Source organism: Lethenteron reissneri, chromosome 19, assembly GCF_015708825.2.
Source record: "Lethenteron reissneri isolate LAM-NWPU_2019-01 chromosome 19, ASM1570882v1, whole genome shotgun sequence".
Taxonomy (NCBI): Eukaryota; Metazoa; Chordata; class Hyperoartia; order Petromyzontiformes; family Petromyzontidae; genus Lethenteron; species Lethenteron reissneri.
Window position 1 is genome coordinate 2,214,192 of NC_083797.1, and position 17,401 is coordinate 2,231,592.

The window sequence follows — 17,401 nt, forward strand, 5'->3', positions numbered from 1 at the left end:
TAGTTTCGGGAGAAAAAAAATGTCTAATTGAAAAACGTAGTTTTCAATATGAATGTGAAATATCGTTCGTTGATTTTTATTAATGGCCCCCACTGTGGTGTTTGTGGATGGTAAACTGATAGCAGCAGGCAGGGTGGTGGAAGAGCAGCAGCAGCATCTGTTTAATGGGCCAGGAAGTCTGTAATGGACAAAGGGCTTGCGTCCTTAAACAAACACAACACTCAGCACATCATGCTCAGCATAGCCTCTCTTTCCCACAGCACCAAAATCGCACGGTTGGCTATGTATAGTGCGAGAGAAGTTCAACATACATACATGGTTGTGGTTGCTCAACATGTGCCTACTCCGGTCTACCAGCGACCCAGAAAATATTCAGTTTAGCCCTAGTACAGTCACATATGAAGCCGTCACATCTGGTGCGGTCAAATCTGGTGCGGTCAAATCTGGTGAAGTCAAATCTGGTGCGGTCACATCTGGTGCCACCACATCTGGTGTGGTAACATCTGGTGCGGTGACATCTGGTGCGGTCACATCTGGTGGGGTCACATCTGGCGCGATGAAATCCGGTGTGGTAACATCCGGTGCCATCACATCTGGTGCGGTGACATCTGGCGTCGTGACTTACAATCCTCCGCAAGCCGCTTCTCTTCGTCGGCCACGTCTTGCATCTTGTCAAAATTCCTGTTCCTCATCTCCCGCACGAGCGACTCGGCCTCCGCCAGCTTCCGCTGGAACTCCTCGGCAGGCAGAGGCAGCCCGCTGGGCCCTGCACCGGCCTTCGAGATCAACTCTGCATGGGGAGGGGCATGAGCAATGGGGGATTCAGGGGGGAATCAGGAATCGTTAATATCGGGAGCAGGGTGTGTATAAGTGCCTTAATATCCTACGCAGCGCGGGTGTTTTGAGTCTAGCGTGGAAGGTTCAGGAGAGTGCCCATGAGTGAAAGCACAGCAGCAGCAGCAGCACAAAACTAATGGTGGAACTCACAACATCAACAACCACACGCATCAACAATGCCTTACGACTCTTAGGACAATCGCATGTATGTATGTTGAACTTCTTTCGCACTCTACATAGCCAACAGCGCTAATCGGAGGTGCGGGAGAAGGACAACAAACTAAACACAAAAATCGGATTTAAACAAATGAGTTTTCAATCGAGATCTGAAAGTGCATAGCTCCAGTGGCTTCCTAATATCGTAAAGAAGAGCGTTCCAGACGGCCGCAGAAGTGCATCTGAAAGAGTGTGACGCAGTGAGCATCTTTGTTCGATAGCCAGCCAAAAGCCGCTGCGACGGCTAGCCAAAAGGCATGGGATCAACCCATAGGATATTAAGGCCCTTGTATTTTTATGCCCTCAATTTCATCGTGGCGCAATTAATAAAATGAGTCCCCATGTCCGGCATTTCCCTTTCTGTGCCTGTCCGGCTCCGCGAGCCCTGGGTTGTGCAGTTGCGCCGCCTGCGCACCGCCCGGCACCCCCCCCCGCAGACCGCAGCCAACCGGGAGCGGACGGCCGCATCTCTCGGCACGGGTCAACGACTCGCGGGCGGGGCGAGGGCGGCGGTTGCGGAACCCACCCTGGATGAAGCGCACGACGCTGTCCACGGTCTTGCTGACGCTGCCGCCGCGCTTGTGCGTGCGCTCGAGCGACGCCTCCAGGGCCTTCACGCGCCGCGCGCCGCTGTCCACCTGGCGGCGGGCAACATCCCCACCCGCCCGACGGTCAGGGTCGAGTCAAACAAACGTACGCAAGTAAACACTCGCGATGGGCGAGTTTCGCATGTTCGCGAGTGACTTCTTAAGTTTATCCCGACGGATTGGGTGGGACGATCGGTGTTACCTGCTCCTTCAGGGCGTTGATGTCCATCTGGAAGTCCATTGTGTCGGTCTCCATCACGTCCACCTTCTTCTTCTGATCGGTGACGGACTTCTTGTAGCGCGACAGGTCTTTCTGCATTGGAGTAACGAGATACATAACGCGTTGATCCGGCACAGACTGCTCTTTCAATTAAGATGGGTGTATTCAAACTAAACAATGATTTATTTTACCAAGTAAGGCTCACTGAGCTATACAATAGAGCTCTTTTTCAACCTGGACAAAAATAATACTATGGAGGCCAATCAGTTTCAAAGTAAACGCATATATTACCAGAGCATGTTTGTTTGCATATTTGACCATAAGTAAGTGTGGTAAATGCAGACATGATTCCTTGCAAAAGTTATCTATTTGGTGTTTTAACATCTTAACATCTGTTTCATTGCCAGAAAGGGTAAAACCTATTCTTATTTTTAATACTTTTATCCTGACAACAACAAAGTCCAATAGCTCCACGAAGCGGCTTATCACCACGTGGAGCTTTATAGACGGCTCGGGGGAAAACCCTTCACCCAGCAGTGGATCGGTCACGGCCGACGCCGACTGTGATGATGCCGATGACGACACACCGCACGTCGTGGCCGCCCTACCTGGGCCTGCAGGAGGGAGGAGTTGAGCTTGTTGAGGCGCACGGTCGTGACGGTGCTGATGCTCACGCCCTTGAGGATGCTCTTGATGTCGGACAGCGACTTGCCGGCGCCGTCCATGTCGTTGAGCAGGGTGAGCACGCAGCCGTCGCACACTGTGGCACGCGCGCAGAGAAAGGGGCGACACGCGTCCCCCCGCGTCACCTTTAACCAAATGTCGGAGCGAGCGCTGTCATGTGCTGCGCGGTTATGGTGAACCGCTGTCAGGCCGTACGTAGCCAACCGCGTCGATCGGAGGTGTGGGAAAAAGTGGCGTTTAGCGAGGACCTATCGAGGCCGGAAAGGGTGCATGGAGGGAAGGAATTTTGTGGCCGGAACCTCACCCGGCTGCCTTTGTCTCCCCAGGGCTGAAGTTTACACAAAATGGCGGGTACTCGTTTAAGGCCGAGTCGATGTAGAAGAGGGTTCCGGACCGGTTGAGAGATTCCCCCAGCGATGTTAACCGTGGTGAATGCAGAATGTACTGCAACGCGAGTTAATGGTTTTAATTAGCAACCAGGGGAAGAGGGGAGAGAGGTGATAATCTGCAGAGAAGCCCGTAGAACACTCTTCCCCAGGTCTTTAGGGAGTCCCAGAAAGTCGAGTCTTTAAGGTTCCGTCGTAAATCATGTTTGTTTTCACATACACACCCGCCTGTGTATATTATGCGCCTTTTGCATTGCGTTTATTCTTTTGAATTCCAATTAATTTTCTTTGTTAAGGTTTTTATTCAGTATTACCCGCTAAGCGTTTGATAAGGGTCGGGTTATTCTGTGTAAAGCGCTGTGGGGCCTTGCGTGAGTGGCCCTGTATTAATCACGTTTTAGATCCTTAAGAGTGAAAAGTGGCAGCGTGATAAGTTGGGAAAATTGGGGAGAATGCGGTTCGGAAAGTCCTCGGTGAGGTCCTGAGGAGGAGAGGGATGCAACGGGCCGTGCGGTCAAACACGTGGGAGAGAATTCTAACGCATCAGGGTGGGTGCAATGCCACCCACGGCCTCCTTACTGTCGCACTGCATGGTGCCGTCCGCTGTGAGCACCGGCACTTCCAGAGGGCTGCTGCACTGATCGCACTGCTCGCCACTCACGCCGCCCTTGCAGCTGCACCGTCCCGTATGCGGGTCGCACGAGCCCGTCGTGCACTCGCAGCCTGCGTGTCGCACACAACAACGAAGACAAAGATCCCCTGTGTAGCCTCGATAGAATTGTTGGGGCAAGGGCTGTTGGTGAGCACCTCCGATTAGCACGGTTGGCTACGTACGGTGCGAAAGAAGTTCAACGTGCGTATGAAGGCCGGCACGGCACACGAGGGGGTGGGTGGGCCAGCGCCACGCCCGGCCGCCTTTGTCTCCACAGTGACGATGTTTTTACACACCGCACCAGGTACTCATTTGTAGGTACTGAGTCGACCTAAGGGAGACCCAGCACCGGTTCAGATAATCGTCACCGCTGTTGACCGTGAGCGGGAACCGAACCCGGGTCGTCGGGGTTGCAGTGCGGCACACTAACCGCTACGCCTCCGCTGCCCACACACGCAAATGCGCGCACGCAAACACACATGCACGGACACACGTGACACGCATCGCTGGGCAGAGCCAGCCCAGTGCGGCTCACGAGGCACCCACGTGGGTTTTTTCCCCACTGCGGAACCTCAGCTGTGCTGCTGACGTCGCACGCATCCTAAGGCATCCATCCTAAGGCACCAAACAAACACAGCACTGTGCATACACCGGACAGGTACAGCCCTTATGCCAATCCACTGGTGGATGGGGGGCCTGCCCACTCCGTGCCGGTCGTGGGGGTTATTTGACCATACTTCCCCGCGTTGGTCAGCGCGTGTTGGTGAAGGCGGGGGGGGGGGTGTAGCACAGGCATGGGAGCGCAGACGCAGACGTAGCAATGCGCGTTGCTGCACAGCCCTCTGCAGGCCTCAACGCAGCCCTGCACTGTGCACTACACAGCAAGCCCAGCACGTGGCTGTGAACCCCTCCATGCCTCTGTGTGTGGGTAGTGCAGCGGTGAGCGCTACGCTGCGCTACGAAACCCGGTCACCCGAGTTCGATTCCCGCTCACGGCCAACACCAGCGATGATTGTCTGAACCTGTCCTGAGCCTTCCCCTAGGTCGACTCAGCGTCAAATGAGTACCTGGTGCTATGTGTAAACATCGCCACTGGGGACACAAAGGCGGCCGGGCGTGGTGCTGGCCACCCACCCCCTCGTGTGCCGGCCTTCGCTAGGTGCTCGCCCACAGCACGTGCCGCCACAAGTCCGTGTAGGCTACACGGGGGAGACATTTAAATTTAGTTCTAGATTTGAAGCTTTCGTGACTGCAAGGATTCATACTCTTAGGTTTTTTCCGTCACAGCTTGATGCAGTAATTTTAGCTGTGACGGTCCCACCTGATGACGGAGACTTGTGTTGCCTCCGAAACGTCGTGATTTATTATTTTATTTTATTTCCATGATTAATTTTATTAACTTTCAATTTTATTTTTTACCTACATGGTGACTTTACCGAAAAAACCTAAGAGTATTTAAACGTCGTCTTCTGTGCCAGGCTGGGTGCCAGCGCCGCCACTCACGCTGGCATCCGTTGGGGCCGTAGTTCCAGTAGCCGGGCTGGCAGAGCTCGCAGCGCCGGCCCGTCACGCTGGGCGGGCACTGGCACCGTCCCGAGCGCGGGTCGCACTGCGAGCCCAGGGCAGCGACGGCGCACTCGCACGACTCGCAGCCCTTGCACGAGTCGAAGCCGTAGTAGCCCGGCTGCAAGGGACACACACACACACGCACCGCTCAGATCGTCGCATAGCCATACAGACTGTTGGGGCAAGTATTACGTGTGTTGAATGTTCATCCATTAACACGACGCGCGGGGGACTCATTTAATGCCTGCTAAGAGCGAGCTGTGGTAGTCCATTCATCATCATCATCTATCTCTTGTATGTATGTTGAACTTCTTTCGCACCATACGTAGCCAACCGGGCTCATCGGAGGTGCGGGGAAAGAACAAACTCGACACAAAAAGCAGTTCTAAATAAAGAGGTTTTGAATCTGGACGATTTAAAAGTGCGTAGCTCCAGTGGCTTCCTAATATCGGAAGAAAGAGCATTCCAGACGGCCGCAGAAGCGCATCTGATGCGATGGCCAGCCAAAAGCCGCTGCTGCGAGGATGACGACCGGAATTCGGGTGGTGATGGTTTTTGGACCTTGACGAGTGCTGCGAGGGATCACCTGTTAGTGCCGGCATGGCCCACGAGAGGGTGGTTTGGCCAGCACAAATGCCGGATGTTTACACTCCGTTGTAAGTTATCACTTAAGGCTGAGTCGATCTCGGGGAGGCTCAGGACCGGTTCGGATATATACGCCGCTGGTGTTGGCTGCGGCTGGGAATCGAACTCAGGTTGCCGGACTCAGATTGTGCGCTCATCACGATGCCACCCCTGCCCGCACGTGCACACACTTGGCTCAGATCACCAAATACTCATGCCTACGGACCGACTCACCACCATGGACGCAAACAGAGAGAATCGTTCATACGTGCATGCAGAGTGCGCTTGTCACCCAATCAAGCCTGGTCTCGGAAGCTAAGCAGGTTGGAGCCTGGAGACTGGTTGGATGGGCGACCACAATGCAAAATCGGGTTAAGGGCAGTTGTACTGCACTTGCATGCTCCCACGTCTGTTCGCCTCCAGCCATCCACCCAGCCGAGCGTGACGTTGGCTCTCGTACCTCGCAGGTGCTGCAGGAGTGACCCATGACCCCACGCTTGCAGATGCACTTTCCACTCCTGCCGTCGCATCCCTTCATGCCGCACTTGTCGCAGCGGCAAGCTGCGCACGGACACGCGGCAGACACCGCACCGTCACCGCACCGTCACTGCACCGTCACCGCACCGTCGTCGCACCGTCGCTCCAGGAAATCTCACCCAACCCGCCGTTACGCGTGTGCGTCGAACTTCTTTCGCACCGTAAATAACCAACCGTCGCGCCCGATAAAAACCGCCGGTCTCGAGCCGTGCCAAACCCGCTTTCGCCGGCGCCGCCCACCGCCTACCGGTGCAGTTCTTGGCGAAGACGGCATCGCCGTAGTAACCCTGCTCGCAGTCCTGGCAGCGCGGGCCGGCCGTGTGGGGCCGGCACTGGCGGCACTGGCCGGTCACGGGGTCGCACGAGCCGCCTGGCACGCCGGGGCTGCCGCTGTCGTCTGCCGCGTTGCCGTTGCACTGGCAGGCCTTGCACTCGCTGCCGATCACCATCGGGTTGCCGAAGTAGCCCGGCGCGCACCTGTTGGGACGCCACGAGTTATTAAACTTTTTTTTAAAATAACTATTAAGCTCATCTTCTTGGTTCTTTCGGTAAAGTCATGTAGAAGGGAAATAATAAAATAAAATAAAATACAACATAATATTTTATTATTTCCCTTCTACGTGACTTTACCGAAAAAACCAAGAAGATGAATCCCTGCAGTCACGAAAGCTTTAAATCGAAACTATTAAGCTATCTTTTTTATACTCTAGGTTCTTTCGGTAAAGTCACGTAGATAGGAAAAGAAATCAATAATATTTTCCTATCTATGTGACTTTACCGAAATAACCTAAGAGTATGAAATCCTGCAGTCAATCAAAGATTATATATTTTTTATTTTGAACCATGAGCTGTGTAGCTCTTCTTCAGAAGTGACCTGGTCACAAATGGTAGTATGTAGGCCAATCAGTTTCAAAGACACAATGCATATATTATGAGGGCGTGTTGTTTTTGCTTGTTTGACCACCTGAATCCCATGTTTTTTCAGATTTTTTTTTCAAACCAACAACAGCGAAGCGAATCATGAGGTGTTGTGTCACGGCTATTCTGTCAGACCGTAAATCTGGGACAAAGTTCCGCCCTGCTGAAACTAAATTAAATAATATTTGTTTAATGTTACCAGGTAAGGCCCACTGAGCTGTTTAACAGTTTTTTTTTCCAGAAGCTACCTGGTCACAAATGATAGTTCAACAAAGTAGCATATCATCGTATGGAAATGTATAGCAGTCAAATACTCTAAACGCACGATGTTGATTCTAAATGTGGAGGGAAAAAAGCAGAGGACCCGGAGAAGAATCTCCATATATACGGCAGGTGTCAGGGTTGGCATCGAACCCACGAACTCCTGTATACCAGGCGAGGTAGTTAACATCTCCTAGCCACCGTGACGATGATGAGAGAGAGAGAGAGACACGCAAACTCTAAATACACAGCAGGCATCGTCAGGGTTGGGATCGAACCCACGACCTCCTCTATACCAGGCGAGGTAGTTAACATCTCCTAGCCACCGTGATGATGTTGAGAAAGAGAGAGACACGCCAACTCAAAATACACAGCAGGCATCATCAGGGTTAGGATCGAACCCACGACCTCCTGTATACCAGGCGAGGTAGTTAACATCTCCGAGCCACCGTGGTGCCTTTTGTTGCCGGCGTCGCGTTTTGTTTGGGCTCAGCGTAAAGTGGCGATGGTACGAAGGCTGACGTCAGGCTCGCGTCGAGTGAACCACAGCCAATGAGCCCACCTCTCACAGTTCTTGCCCTCGTAGCCCTCCCGGCACAGACACTCCAGGCCCTCTGGCTTCTGCACGCAGCCGATGGCAAAGCTGTGTGTACGTACAAAGACAAATGATCACCATTATAGCATCAGCAGAATGTTGGGGCAAGTATGTATGTATGTATGCACGTTGAGCTTGTTTCGCACCGTACGTAGCCAACCGGTAAAGTCACGTAGGTAAAAATAACTAATACAAATAAATAATAACATAATAGAAATAATATAAATAAAATAATAAATCACGACGTTTCAGGCGCAACACCTGCGTCCGTCATCAGGTGGCACAACCACAGCAAGAAACAAATGCTGAAGTGGGCATTTTTTTTTTACCTATTATTTTTACCTCCGTGACTTTACAGAAAAAACCTAAGAGTATGAATCCTTGCCGTCACGAAAGCTTCAAATCTAGAACAAACTAAGCATAAAAAGCAGTTCTAATGAAATGAGTTTTCCATTTAGATTTAAAGGTGCACATCTCCAGTGGCTTCCGCAGGAGCGCATCTGAGAGCATGCGATGCAGTCACCATCTTTGTTCGACGGTTAGCCAAAAGCCGCTGCATGGATGGCCGGAGTTTGCCTGATGGTTTATGCTCCTTGACGGGATAGCAACGTAGATCAGCACGTGCTGTTAGCGAGCACCTATGAAGGGCCGTCATGGCACACGAGGGGGTGGGTGGCCAGCACCACGCCCGACAGACTTTGTGCGTGTGTGTCACCGGTTGGTGTGTGTGTGTGTGCGCAAGTCTCACTAGTTGGTGTGTGTCTGTGTGTCACCGTGCGTGCGTGTGCGTGTGCGTGCGCGAGTCTCACTGGTTGGTGTGTGTCTGTGTGTCACCGTGCGTGCGTGTGCGTGTGTGTGCGCGAGTCTCACTAGTTGGTGTGTGTCTGTGTGTCACCGTGCGTGCGTGTGCGTGCGCGAGTCTCACTGGTTGGTGTGTGTCTGTGTGTCACCGTGCGTGCGTGCGTGCATGTGTGTGCGTGCGCGAGTCTCACTGGTTGGTGTGTGTCTGTGTGTCACCGTGCGTGTGCGTGCGTGCGTGTGCGAGTCTCACTGGTTGGAGCGGATGGTCATGGGGCAGGGGCAGGGGAAGCACTGGCTGCTGGGCTCGTCGCCCTGCACGTCGCGGGGCAGGCAGCCTTCCCGGCACAGCTCGCAGTGGTCCCCGCGCGTGTTGTGATCGCAGTGCTGCTCGCACGCAAAATAACACAGCGCAGCACGGCGTTGCGCGTGTGTCAGACAGGCCAGGACGTACACACACACACACATAAACGTGCACGCGCGGCAGGGCCACTAGGCGTGCAACAATGCAGCGATTCGACGGATAAAACCGGCTCTTACCATCACGATACAGACGTGCGATCGTGCGTGCAGGAACAGATTATTTCTCTACAAGTGGGCATTCGCTTCTCAGCCTCTGTTGGTGGCAGGACAGACTTCCGACTGATATGAGGCAATGATTTACGTTGCGGACAAATGCCCCTCTTCATCTGATTTTCTTTTAGCAAATTTTTAGCAAATGTCTCCACAAGTAACAAACGAGGCAATTCACTAAGCGGCGATTTAGCCAATTCATCAGGATGTCAATCTAGGCTGTGCTGTTTTCCAAACAAGTAATGGTGCATCAATTCATCGATTTATTTTTTGAATGACGGTATATACAATTATATTATTGTTATCATTATACATGCATTGAATCATGTGTATATGCATGAAAATCGGTTATTTTCCATTCATGCCAATTCAATTTTAATGCCACATATAGCTTAAGAGTTGTACAAAACCGTATGAACAATACAAATGCGATAGGAAAAGTGAGACAAAGAAAAGTATGGATTAAAAAGAATTGAATCACGGCCTTTCATTTGTGACAATTCGTCGAGAAGTTGACTCTCGTCGCAGGATCGTGAACCTTCATCTGATGGCTCAGGGCCACTAATGGACACGAGTTTACTCTCAATTGCCGTAGCTGTATGAGGTGCGTTGATTTCCCTTATGGACGGAGCAGAGGTCAGAGGTCGCAATCGGGTACCCGATACCCGTACCCTACCCGATACCCGGCTACCCGTATCCGGCCGGGTACGGGTAACCGTTTGCGACCCTGGTGCGGCCGGGTACGGGTACGGGTAGGCCGTGAGTCACTGGTGAGTAACCGTTTGTCACTCATTTCCCAACGTCTTGTCTCTTCTCACAATTCAAGTTCCTAGAATCAACCCACCCGCGCCTGCAACATGGCTTCATCCCAGAGGTCGCAATCGGGTACCCGTACCTTACACGATACCCGGCCGGGTACGGGTAGCCGGGTATCGGGTAGGGTACGGGTACCCATTTGTGACCCTGGTGCGGCCGGGTACGGGTACGGGTAAGGATGCAAAACCCGTTTGCGTCCTCTGGAAGAGGAGCATTCGGTTAGGGGTGTGAGGGGTGGGGGGGGTGGCGGCTGTCGTGCAGAGCAGGGAAAGCCAGGCCTCGCCCTCCGTGCCGCGGTCGGTCAGCCGAGGGCCGCCGCTGGCCGCCGCGGCGTAGGCACTCACAATGCAGACGCCCGTCTCGTCCTGGCACTCGTCCGAGTGGCCATTGCAGTCACACGGGAGGCATCGGCCCAAGAAGGAGCCTCGGCTGTCTCGGTAGTGCCCGCGGGCACACTCCTGTGGCGGGGGGGGGGGGGGGGGTACAAGAGGGGGGCACCGGGAGATGTGAGTTCTCCTCCAGGGGCAGCAACCTTGAAGCCAACCAGGAGTCGGCGACCTGCGGCTCCGGAACCGTAGCGGTGGCCCTTGAAGGGCTGCTGCTTCGTGACACGTTCTTTATTAAGGACCCACCATCTCGCATTCACCACACAGTGCATTGTGGCTCTTGAAATATTGAGCTTTTGACTAAAAATTTAAAAAAATTGGCCCTTCTTGTTATTTTGGCTGCCGACCTCTGGCATAGATGAAGACTCAGCCGAGAGATTCACTGGAGGACACGGCACACGAGGGAGTCGATGGCCAGCACCATGCCCGGCTAAACTGTGTCTCGCCAGTGCTGATGTTTACACACCACACCAGATACTTGTTGAAGGCTGAGTCAACCTAGGAGAGGCTCAGGACCGGTGCAATTGCTCGCCACTGTTATTGGTCATGAACGGGAATGTAACTCGGCATACCGGGTTCGTAGCACAGTGTGCTAATCACTGCACTACCGCTCCCCACCATTACAACACCACTATACCTCACACATTATCACTAACTAAAAAATAACAACAGTAACCTTAACCCTGATCCAAGACAACTTACAGCCACTCGCATTTGAACCGTAATCCTTCACCCTAGCAGACAAATTCACTCTGCCCACTGACACACACACCCTATCACTTGTCCTGCTCGTGGAAGTATAACTTTTTTAACCCTGACATGTAAGGCCTGCACCCTAATGCTAATCAAAAAGCCGTTCATCTTAATCCTGACACATGAACTCTTTAACGCTAACCTTAAAACCCTAACACATGAACGCTAACCCTACCACTTAACTCTAACCCTAAACGATGAACCCTGACACCATAACCCTTTGCCCTAACCCTGACACGCGAACTTAACTCCTGGACGCGACACGTAAACCCTTCGCCCTAAACCAGGGGTGGAGAACCTTTTTTCTGCCAAGGGCCATTTGGATATTTATAACATCATTCGCGGGCCATACAAAATTATCAGCACGAAAATTCGCCCGTTATATTTGGTGAAACATTTCATTAACTCACCCCTAATCTGATAGCTGGAGCAGATCAAATGATTTTGCGGGCCTTACACGGCCCGCGAGCCGGACGTTCCCCACCCCTGCCCTAAACCGTGACCCGCGAACGCTGAACCCCGACCCTTCCCGCCAGCCTGTCCGCCACACGCACCTGGCAGGAGCCTCCCCGGTAGCTGGCGGGGCACAGGCACCGCTCAACGCCCCGCGCGAGCGGTCCGGACGCGTTTGCGGAGGCCGTCTCCATGACGACGTGCGAGAGGGTGAGGCGGGAGGGTCCCGGGCGGGTGCGGCCGCGAAGCAGCAGCGCCTGCAGGTCCTGCAGCACCATGGCGAGCTCCTCGCGCGACGCGGGGCGCCCGCTAGCGCCGTGCTGGAAGCCGTCCTGAGGGCACGGGAGCAGCGTCAGGTTTACGCCTGGTTCGCGCACCGATGGGAGCCATCGATCGTCGATCCACTCATCTCGTTTCCGTCTTTGTTTATCCCACGCGTCGTCACCACCACCACCACCACCACCACCTCATTTGATGTGTATGCCATCCAATCATCTCGTTTTATCTCTCCAACCATCTTGCATCATATCCCATCCTATCATCTCGTTTCATCTCTCCAACCATCTTGTACCATAGTTCGTTCACTGTACTATATAAATGTATGATGAGATACGAATGCCAGGTGTTATAGGCTTGGGCTGTGACGTGGCAGTAGAGCAATGGAAGGTAGCTGGGCCCCTCCTGTGGATGGCTTTCCTCTGAGTACCGCAGTCTCCACCTCATGTAACTACGAAACTATTCACTACTACGACACTCTTTTTATTTTACCAGGTAAGGCTGCCCCGAGCTCTATAACTCTGTTTCAGAAGCAACCTGGACACAAATGATAGCTCAACGAAGTGGTTCATGCTAAACACTAAAATGCTCATTCGTGAAATTGGGAAAAATATCCGAATGTAGCGGGACCCTCTTGAAAAAGAGCCTTGTGACTCAGCGAGGCTTTCCTGGGTAATTAAAAGGAATGGAGCGCATTATTATTTATGTTTACACAGAAGAACACAAAAACCCAAGACACATAAAAACGCACGCATAATAGTGACACATCTTAAACACACACAAACACAAATATCCAGACATGGTTGAACAGACAGAAACACCAGCACTAAAGAACACCCATATAAACCCCAGCACACACACATGAGTGCACACAAAGAGACACAGACCCACACACATATGAGTTTCCACACACAGATATACCTGAACACACACACACACACATGGTTCGGCACAGGGCAAGAACAGCCATCACGGTCCACGCACCTCCAGGAGTCGCACGGAGCCGTGGAATGTCTCTCCCACGACCGGCTGCCGCTCGGCGCGATGAACCAAGCTCATGTGGCTTCCCTGCAGGCACGCGGCAACACGGCGGGTGACGGGAACGCACGTACACCTACTCCCCACGGAGTCCGGCAAGCCCTCGCCGCGTTCGCGCGACGCGTTTTACGCCATAGCACGGTCCTTCTATCTTCTTGGTTCTTTCGGTAAAGTCACGTAGAAGGGAAATAATAAAATAATAAAAACATAATCAAATAATTCTCACGACGTTTCGGCCACAACGCAAGCAGCCGTCCTCAGGTGAAGAACAGGTCTGTCGGAAAGACAGCGTCTGAATGAATGCTTGCGTTGTGGCCGAAACGTCGTGAGAATTATTTTATTATGTTTTTTAAAATTATTTCCCTTCTACGTGACTTTACCGAAAGAACCAAGAATATGAATCCCTGCTGTCACGAAAGCTTAAAACGGTCCTTCTACTCGAGAACACTTTTCGCACGGCGCGGAACACGCACCGTCATGACGCGCTCGACGACGAACTACTTTATTGAGTGATGCGGCCGAGTGGTTTGGGAGTTACACGCGCGGAATGATACGGAGCGCGGCGGCGTAACCTTATCTCAGTTCTTTGTACCGCCATGGGATGACTGCAGGCTGATTTTATAGCGCAAACGTGATTCAAGTTTGTGTTGTTCGAATGTATTTATTTATCCCCTGTAAACGCATTTTTACTTCACGCGGCAGCCTTCAGGAACACATTTTTATTGGCTATTTCTATTTTTACCAGGTAAGGCCCACTGAGCTATGGAGCTATCTTTCAGAAGCGACCTGACCACAAATGATAGCTCAACGAAGTGGCTCATCACGTGGAGATTTGTAGCAGCCAAATACTCTACACGCGTGATGTCGATTCTGGATGTGGATAAAAAAACCGGTGGACCCAGACAAAAATCCATGCGGCATGCAAAAACCAAAATATATAACGGGCGTCAGGGTCGGGATCGAACCCACGACCTCCTGCATACCCAGTGACGTAGTTAACATCTGGTCACCGTGGCGCCCATCTACCACGTTCAACGAGGAATTACTGTTCATAACACGAGCCGACTCGAGGTGGTTTGATCTGGGGAGGAGGGTTCCTCCACACCCACCCGCAGGATGAGGTCGGGCTGCTGGTGGTCACCGGGTGGAGTTCGATGTCCGTCCTGACCCCCAGAGGCGCGCACGCGGTAGCTCAGCTCCCCTCCGTACGATGACAGCTGTGGACGGGCGGGGCAAACGACGGCACATTGCAGCACTGGGCACAAATGCAACGCTGTTACCGTGGCAGCGTCAAGGTGTATCGGATGCTGCTGGGGCTGTTGCAGCTGCTGCTGCGCATGCCGGCGAACGAGCGGGACTCACCTGGTCGCCCAGGTAGGCCTGCGGCGCTGCCCAGTACGGCTCCAGCTCGGCGTCCATGTGCCGCTTGCTCAGAGCGGCCTCCGCTTTCCGCGCCGTCTCGTCGTGCTTCACCTGCACGCTCTCCTCTTCGCCGCCCCCACTGCCCATCAGCAGCCGCCAGCCCGACATGTTTGCGATCTGTAGCACCGGGCAGAATCGCATTCACTACCGAGCTGCGTAGGCTTTTGGGCCAAGTGCTGTTATGTTAGCGAGCGCCTTTTAAAGCTGCCAATGTACGTGTGTGCACACATACTTTTGTACGTATGTGCACGCGTGCTTATATGAGTCCATGGGTGAGTGTGTGAGTGCGTGCGTGGGTGTGTGTGTGTTTTCGTGCATGAGTGCATAAGTGAATGCATGAGTGCATGCATGCATAAGTGTGTGCATGAGTGTGCATGCGAGTGCGTGTGTGTATTTGTGAGTGTGCATGTCAGCGAAAGCGCGTATGTGTGCATGCCCCTGACCGTTTCTCGGCGCAGCTCGGAGCTCGTGCACTCCCCCGTGACGCCGAAGCAGAAGCAGGCCGTGCAGCCCTTGGGGTTTTCCGCGCCGAGGTCAAAGGTCCCGACGCGGCAAACATCGCAGCGCCGCCCCTGCACGTTTTCCTAAATGCAGGGAGGCATGGGCGGAAAGATGGCCGACGTGTGAGGTGCGTCCCCTCGAGTGCAACAGTCACGTCGACTCGTCCGTTGCATTTGCCGAGTTTTGTTTGGATTAATGAGGTAGCAAATTTCCCTCAACATCTCTTCTGCCCAAGTTAAAAACGTTTCCAATGACTATTCACTCTTCACATTCTATTTTAGTTCCTGTGCGATCTTTTGTGGAATCCCCTCCTTTCCGCTCCTCGTATGCCCATGCTACCTTATACTCGACTGTAATTTCGCTCCAATTTATAAAATATATACTTTTTGGGGAGGAAATGTGGAGAATTTGAACTCAGGAACGGTTCAGATTATTGAGCGCGGAAATATTTCACTCGATCACTTAGCCCTCCTGGGTTAAATTGGCAAACGGCGCAAAACGCGGTTTGTGGCATGCGACAAAGCCACGGCAATGCATTGTGGGAGGAAGTGCCGCACCTTGCAGAGGCACTGGCCCGTGACGGCGTCACATCCGGCGCCGGACACCCCGGCTGCGTCGCAGTCGCACGGGCGACACTCGGGATACCCGAAGAATCCTGGCAGACAGTGCTCACACCGCTGCCCTCCCACGTTCGGTTTGCACCTGCCCAAGGTGTGCACGCACACGGTCACACACACACGGTCACAAAGAGACAAATATTCCCCATATGGCCTTAACAGACCTTCGGGCAAGTGCCCGTTATAGAACACCGGTGAAAGCCGGCAAGAGGATTTGGAGTGGCCAGCACCACGCACGCCCTGTCGCCTCCGTCCCCCACAACGCTGATCTTTACACACCGCACCAGGTACTCAACCAAGTGGAAGTCTAGGACCGGTTCAAATAATCATCACCGGTGTTGGCCGTGAGTGGGAATCAAACACGGGATGTGGGATTCGTCGCATAGTGTGCGAAACAACTCGCCATTACCGCTGCCCGCTCTTCATCGAAAGCCGATACGAAATCAGTTTTAAACGATAAACCGACGCGCTCTCTAACGCCCACCGTACGAACCTGCACTGTCCGGTCTCGTGGTCGCACCCGGCCTTGGCCAGGCCCTGGTCCTCACACTCGCAGGGGCGGCACCCGGCCAGGGGGTGGAAGCCGAACGTGAGCCGCTGGCACGCCGTGCAGTCCGGCCGCACCGTCCGCGGGGGGCACACGCACTCCCCCGTGCGCTCGTCGCACAGCCGCCCCCCACACTTGCACGCTGGGAGGGGACACGTGGGAGACACATGGGAGACACGTGGTTGTTGACGTGTGGAGACTCGTGGGAGACACATGGGAGACACGTGGTTGTTGACGTGTGGAGACTCGTGGTTGACCCATGCGGAGACTTGTGGTAGATACATGAGATAGACGTGGTTGACATGAGGAGACACATGGTTGTTGATATGCGGAGACACGTGGTTGACACATGGGAGCAAGTGGTTGACATTAGGAGACACGTGGTTGACATGCGGGAGACACGTGGTTGATGTGTGGAGACAAGTGGTAGACACATTGGATACACGTGGTAGACATGCGGGAGACACGTGAAGATTAGTGCAGAGACAGGAGGGGCTCAGAGAGAGCCTCTCCCGTGTGCATCTATAGCAACTGCCCACGATCGCAACGACGATTTTTGGGGCCGCGGTCGAGAACGCTTTGTCCCCCCCAGCATCGGATGAACGATCCTGAGCTGGGCAAGCCTCGCCGTTCCCGTGGAACCCACCCTCTAAGAGCCGGTCCTCGCCACACAGCACCACCCTCTCCCATGCCCCGTCGCGTGTACTCACGGCGGCACTCGGGGAAGCTGTGGTGAGCCGCGGCGCAGCGGTCGCACGAGCGTCCGACGACGCCAGGGCGGCACGGGCACTGCCCGCCGAGGGGGCGGCACGGCCCGGGCAGGGAGCCAGCGGCGTCGCAGCTGCACCGTCGGGCGCCGTCGTCATCCGCCAACGCCGACAGCGACGACGCCGCCGCCCGGCAGAACTCGGGGACGGAGTCTCCGCTGCCGGGGTGGAGGGGGGGGTAAAGGTCACCGAGGTGTGGGGCTCGTGCGATGGCGGCAATGCTGCCTGACGGTACCAGAAGATTTCGATTGAAAGCTTTCGTGACTGCAGGAATTCATCTTCTTGGTTCTTTCGGTAAAGTCACGTAGAAGGGAAATAATAAAATAATTAACATAAAACATAATAAAACACAATTCTCATGACGTTTCGGC

At 53.6% G+C, this 17,401-nt stretch overlaps 1 protein-coding gene across 1 annotated transcript in view; it reads right to left on the reverse strand.

The window, feature by feature from the left end:
* The window catches only part of LOC133344152 (laminin subunit alpha-5-like), a 93,597-nt gene that overhangs the window by 22,271 nt on the left and 53,925 nt on the right, over positions 1–17,401 (reverse strand). The window contains 19 exon segments of the mRNA XM_061554153.1: positions 626–790; positions 1,580–1,691; positions 1,843–1,953; positions 2,469–2,620; positions 3,510–3,653; positions 5,086–5,266; positions 6,233–6,333; positions 6,557–6,786; positions 8,051–8,131; positions 9,135–9,268; positions 10,615–10,728; positions 11,964–12,194; positions 13,123–13,206; positions 14,286–14,393; positions 14,539–14,715; positions 15,042–15,182; positions 15,657–15,801; positions 16,210–16,405; positions 16,974–17,188. Coding sequence (XP_061410137.1) covers positions 626–790; positions 1,580–1,691; positions 1,843–1,953; positions 2,469–2,620; positions 3,510–3,653; positions 5,086–5,266; positions 6,233–6,333; positions 6,557–6,786; positions 8,051–8,131; positions 9,135–9,268; positions 10,615–10,728; positions 11,964–12,194; positions 13,123–13,206; positions 14,286–14,393; positions 14,539–14,715; positions 15,042–15,182; positions 15,657–15,801; positions 16,210–16,405; positions 16,974–17,188 — 2,822 coding nt within the window.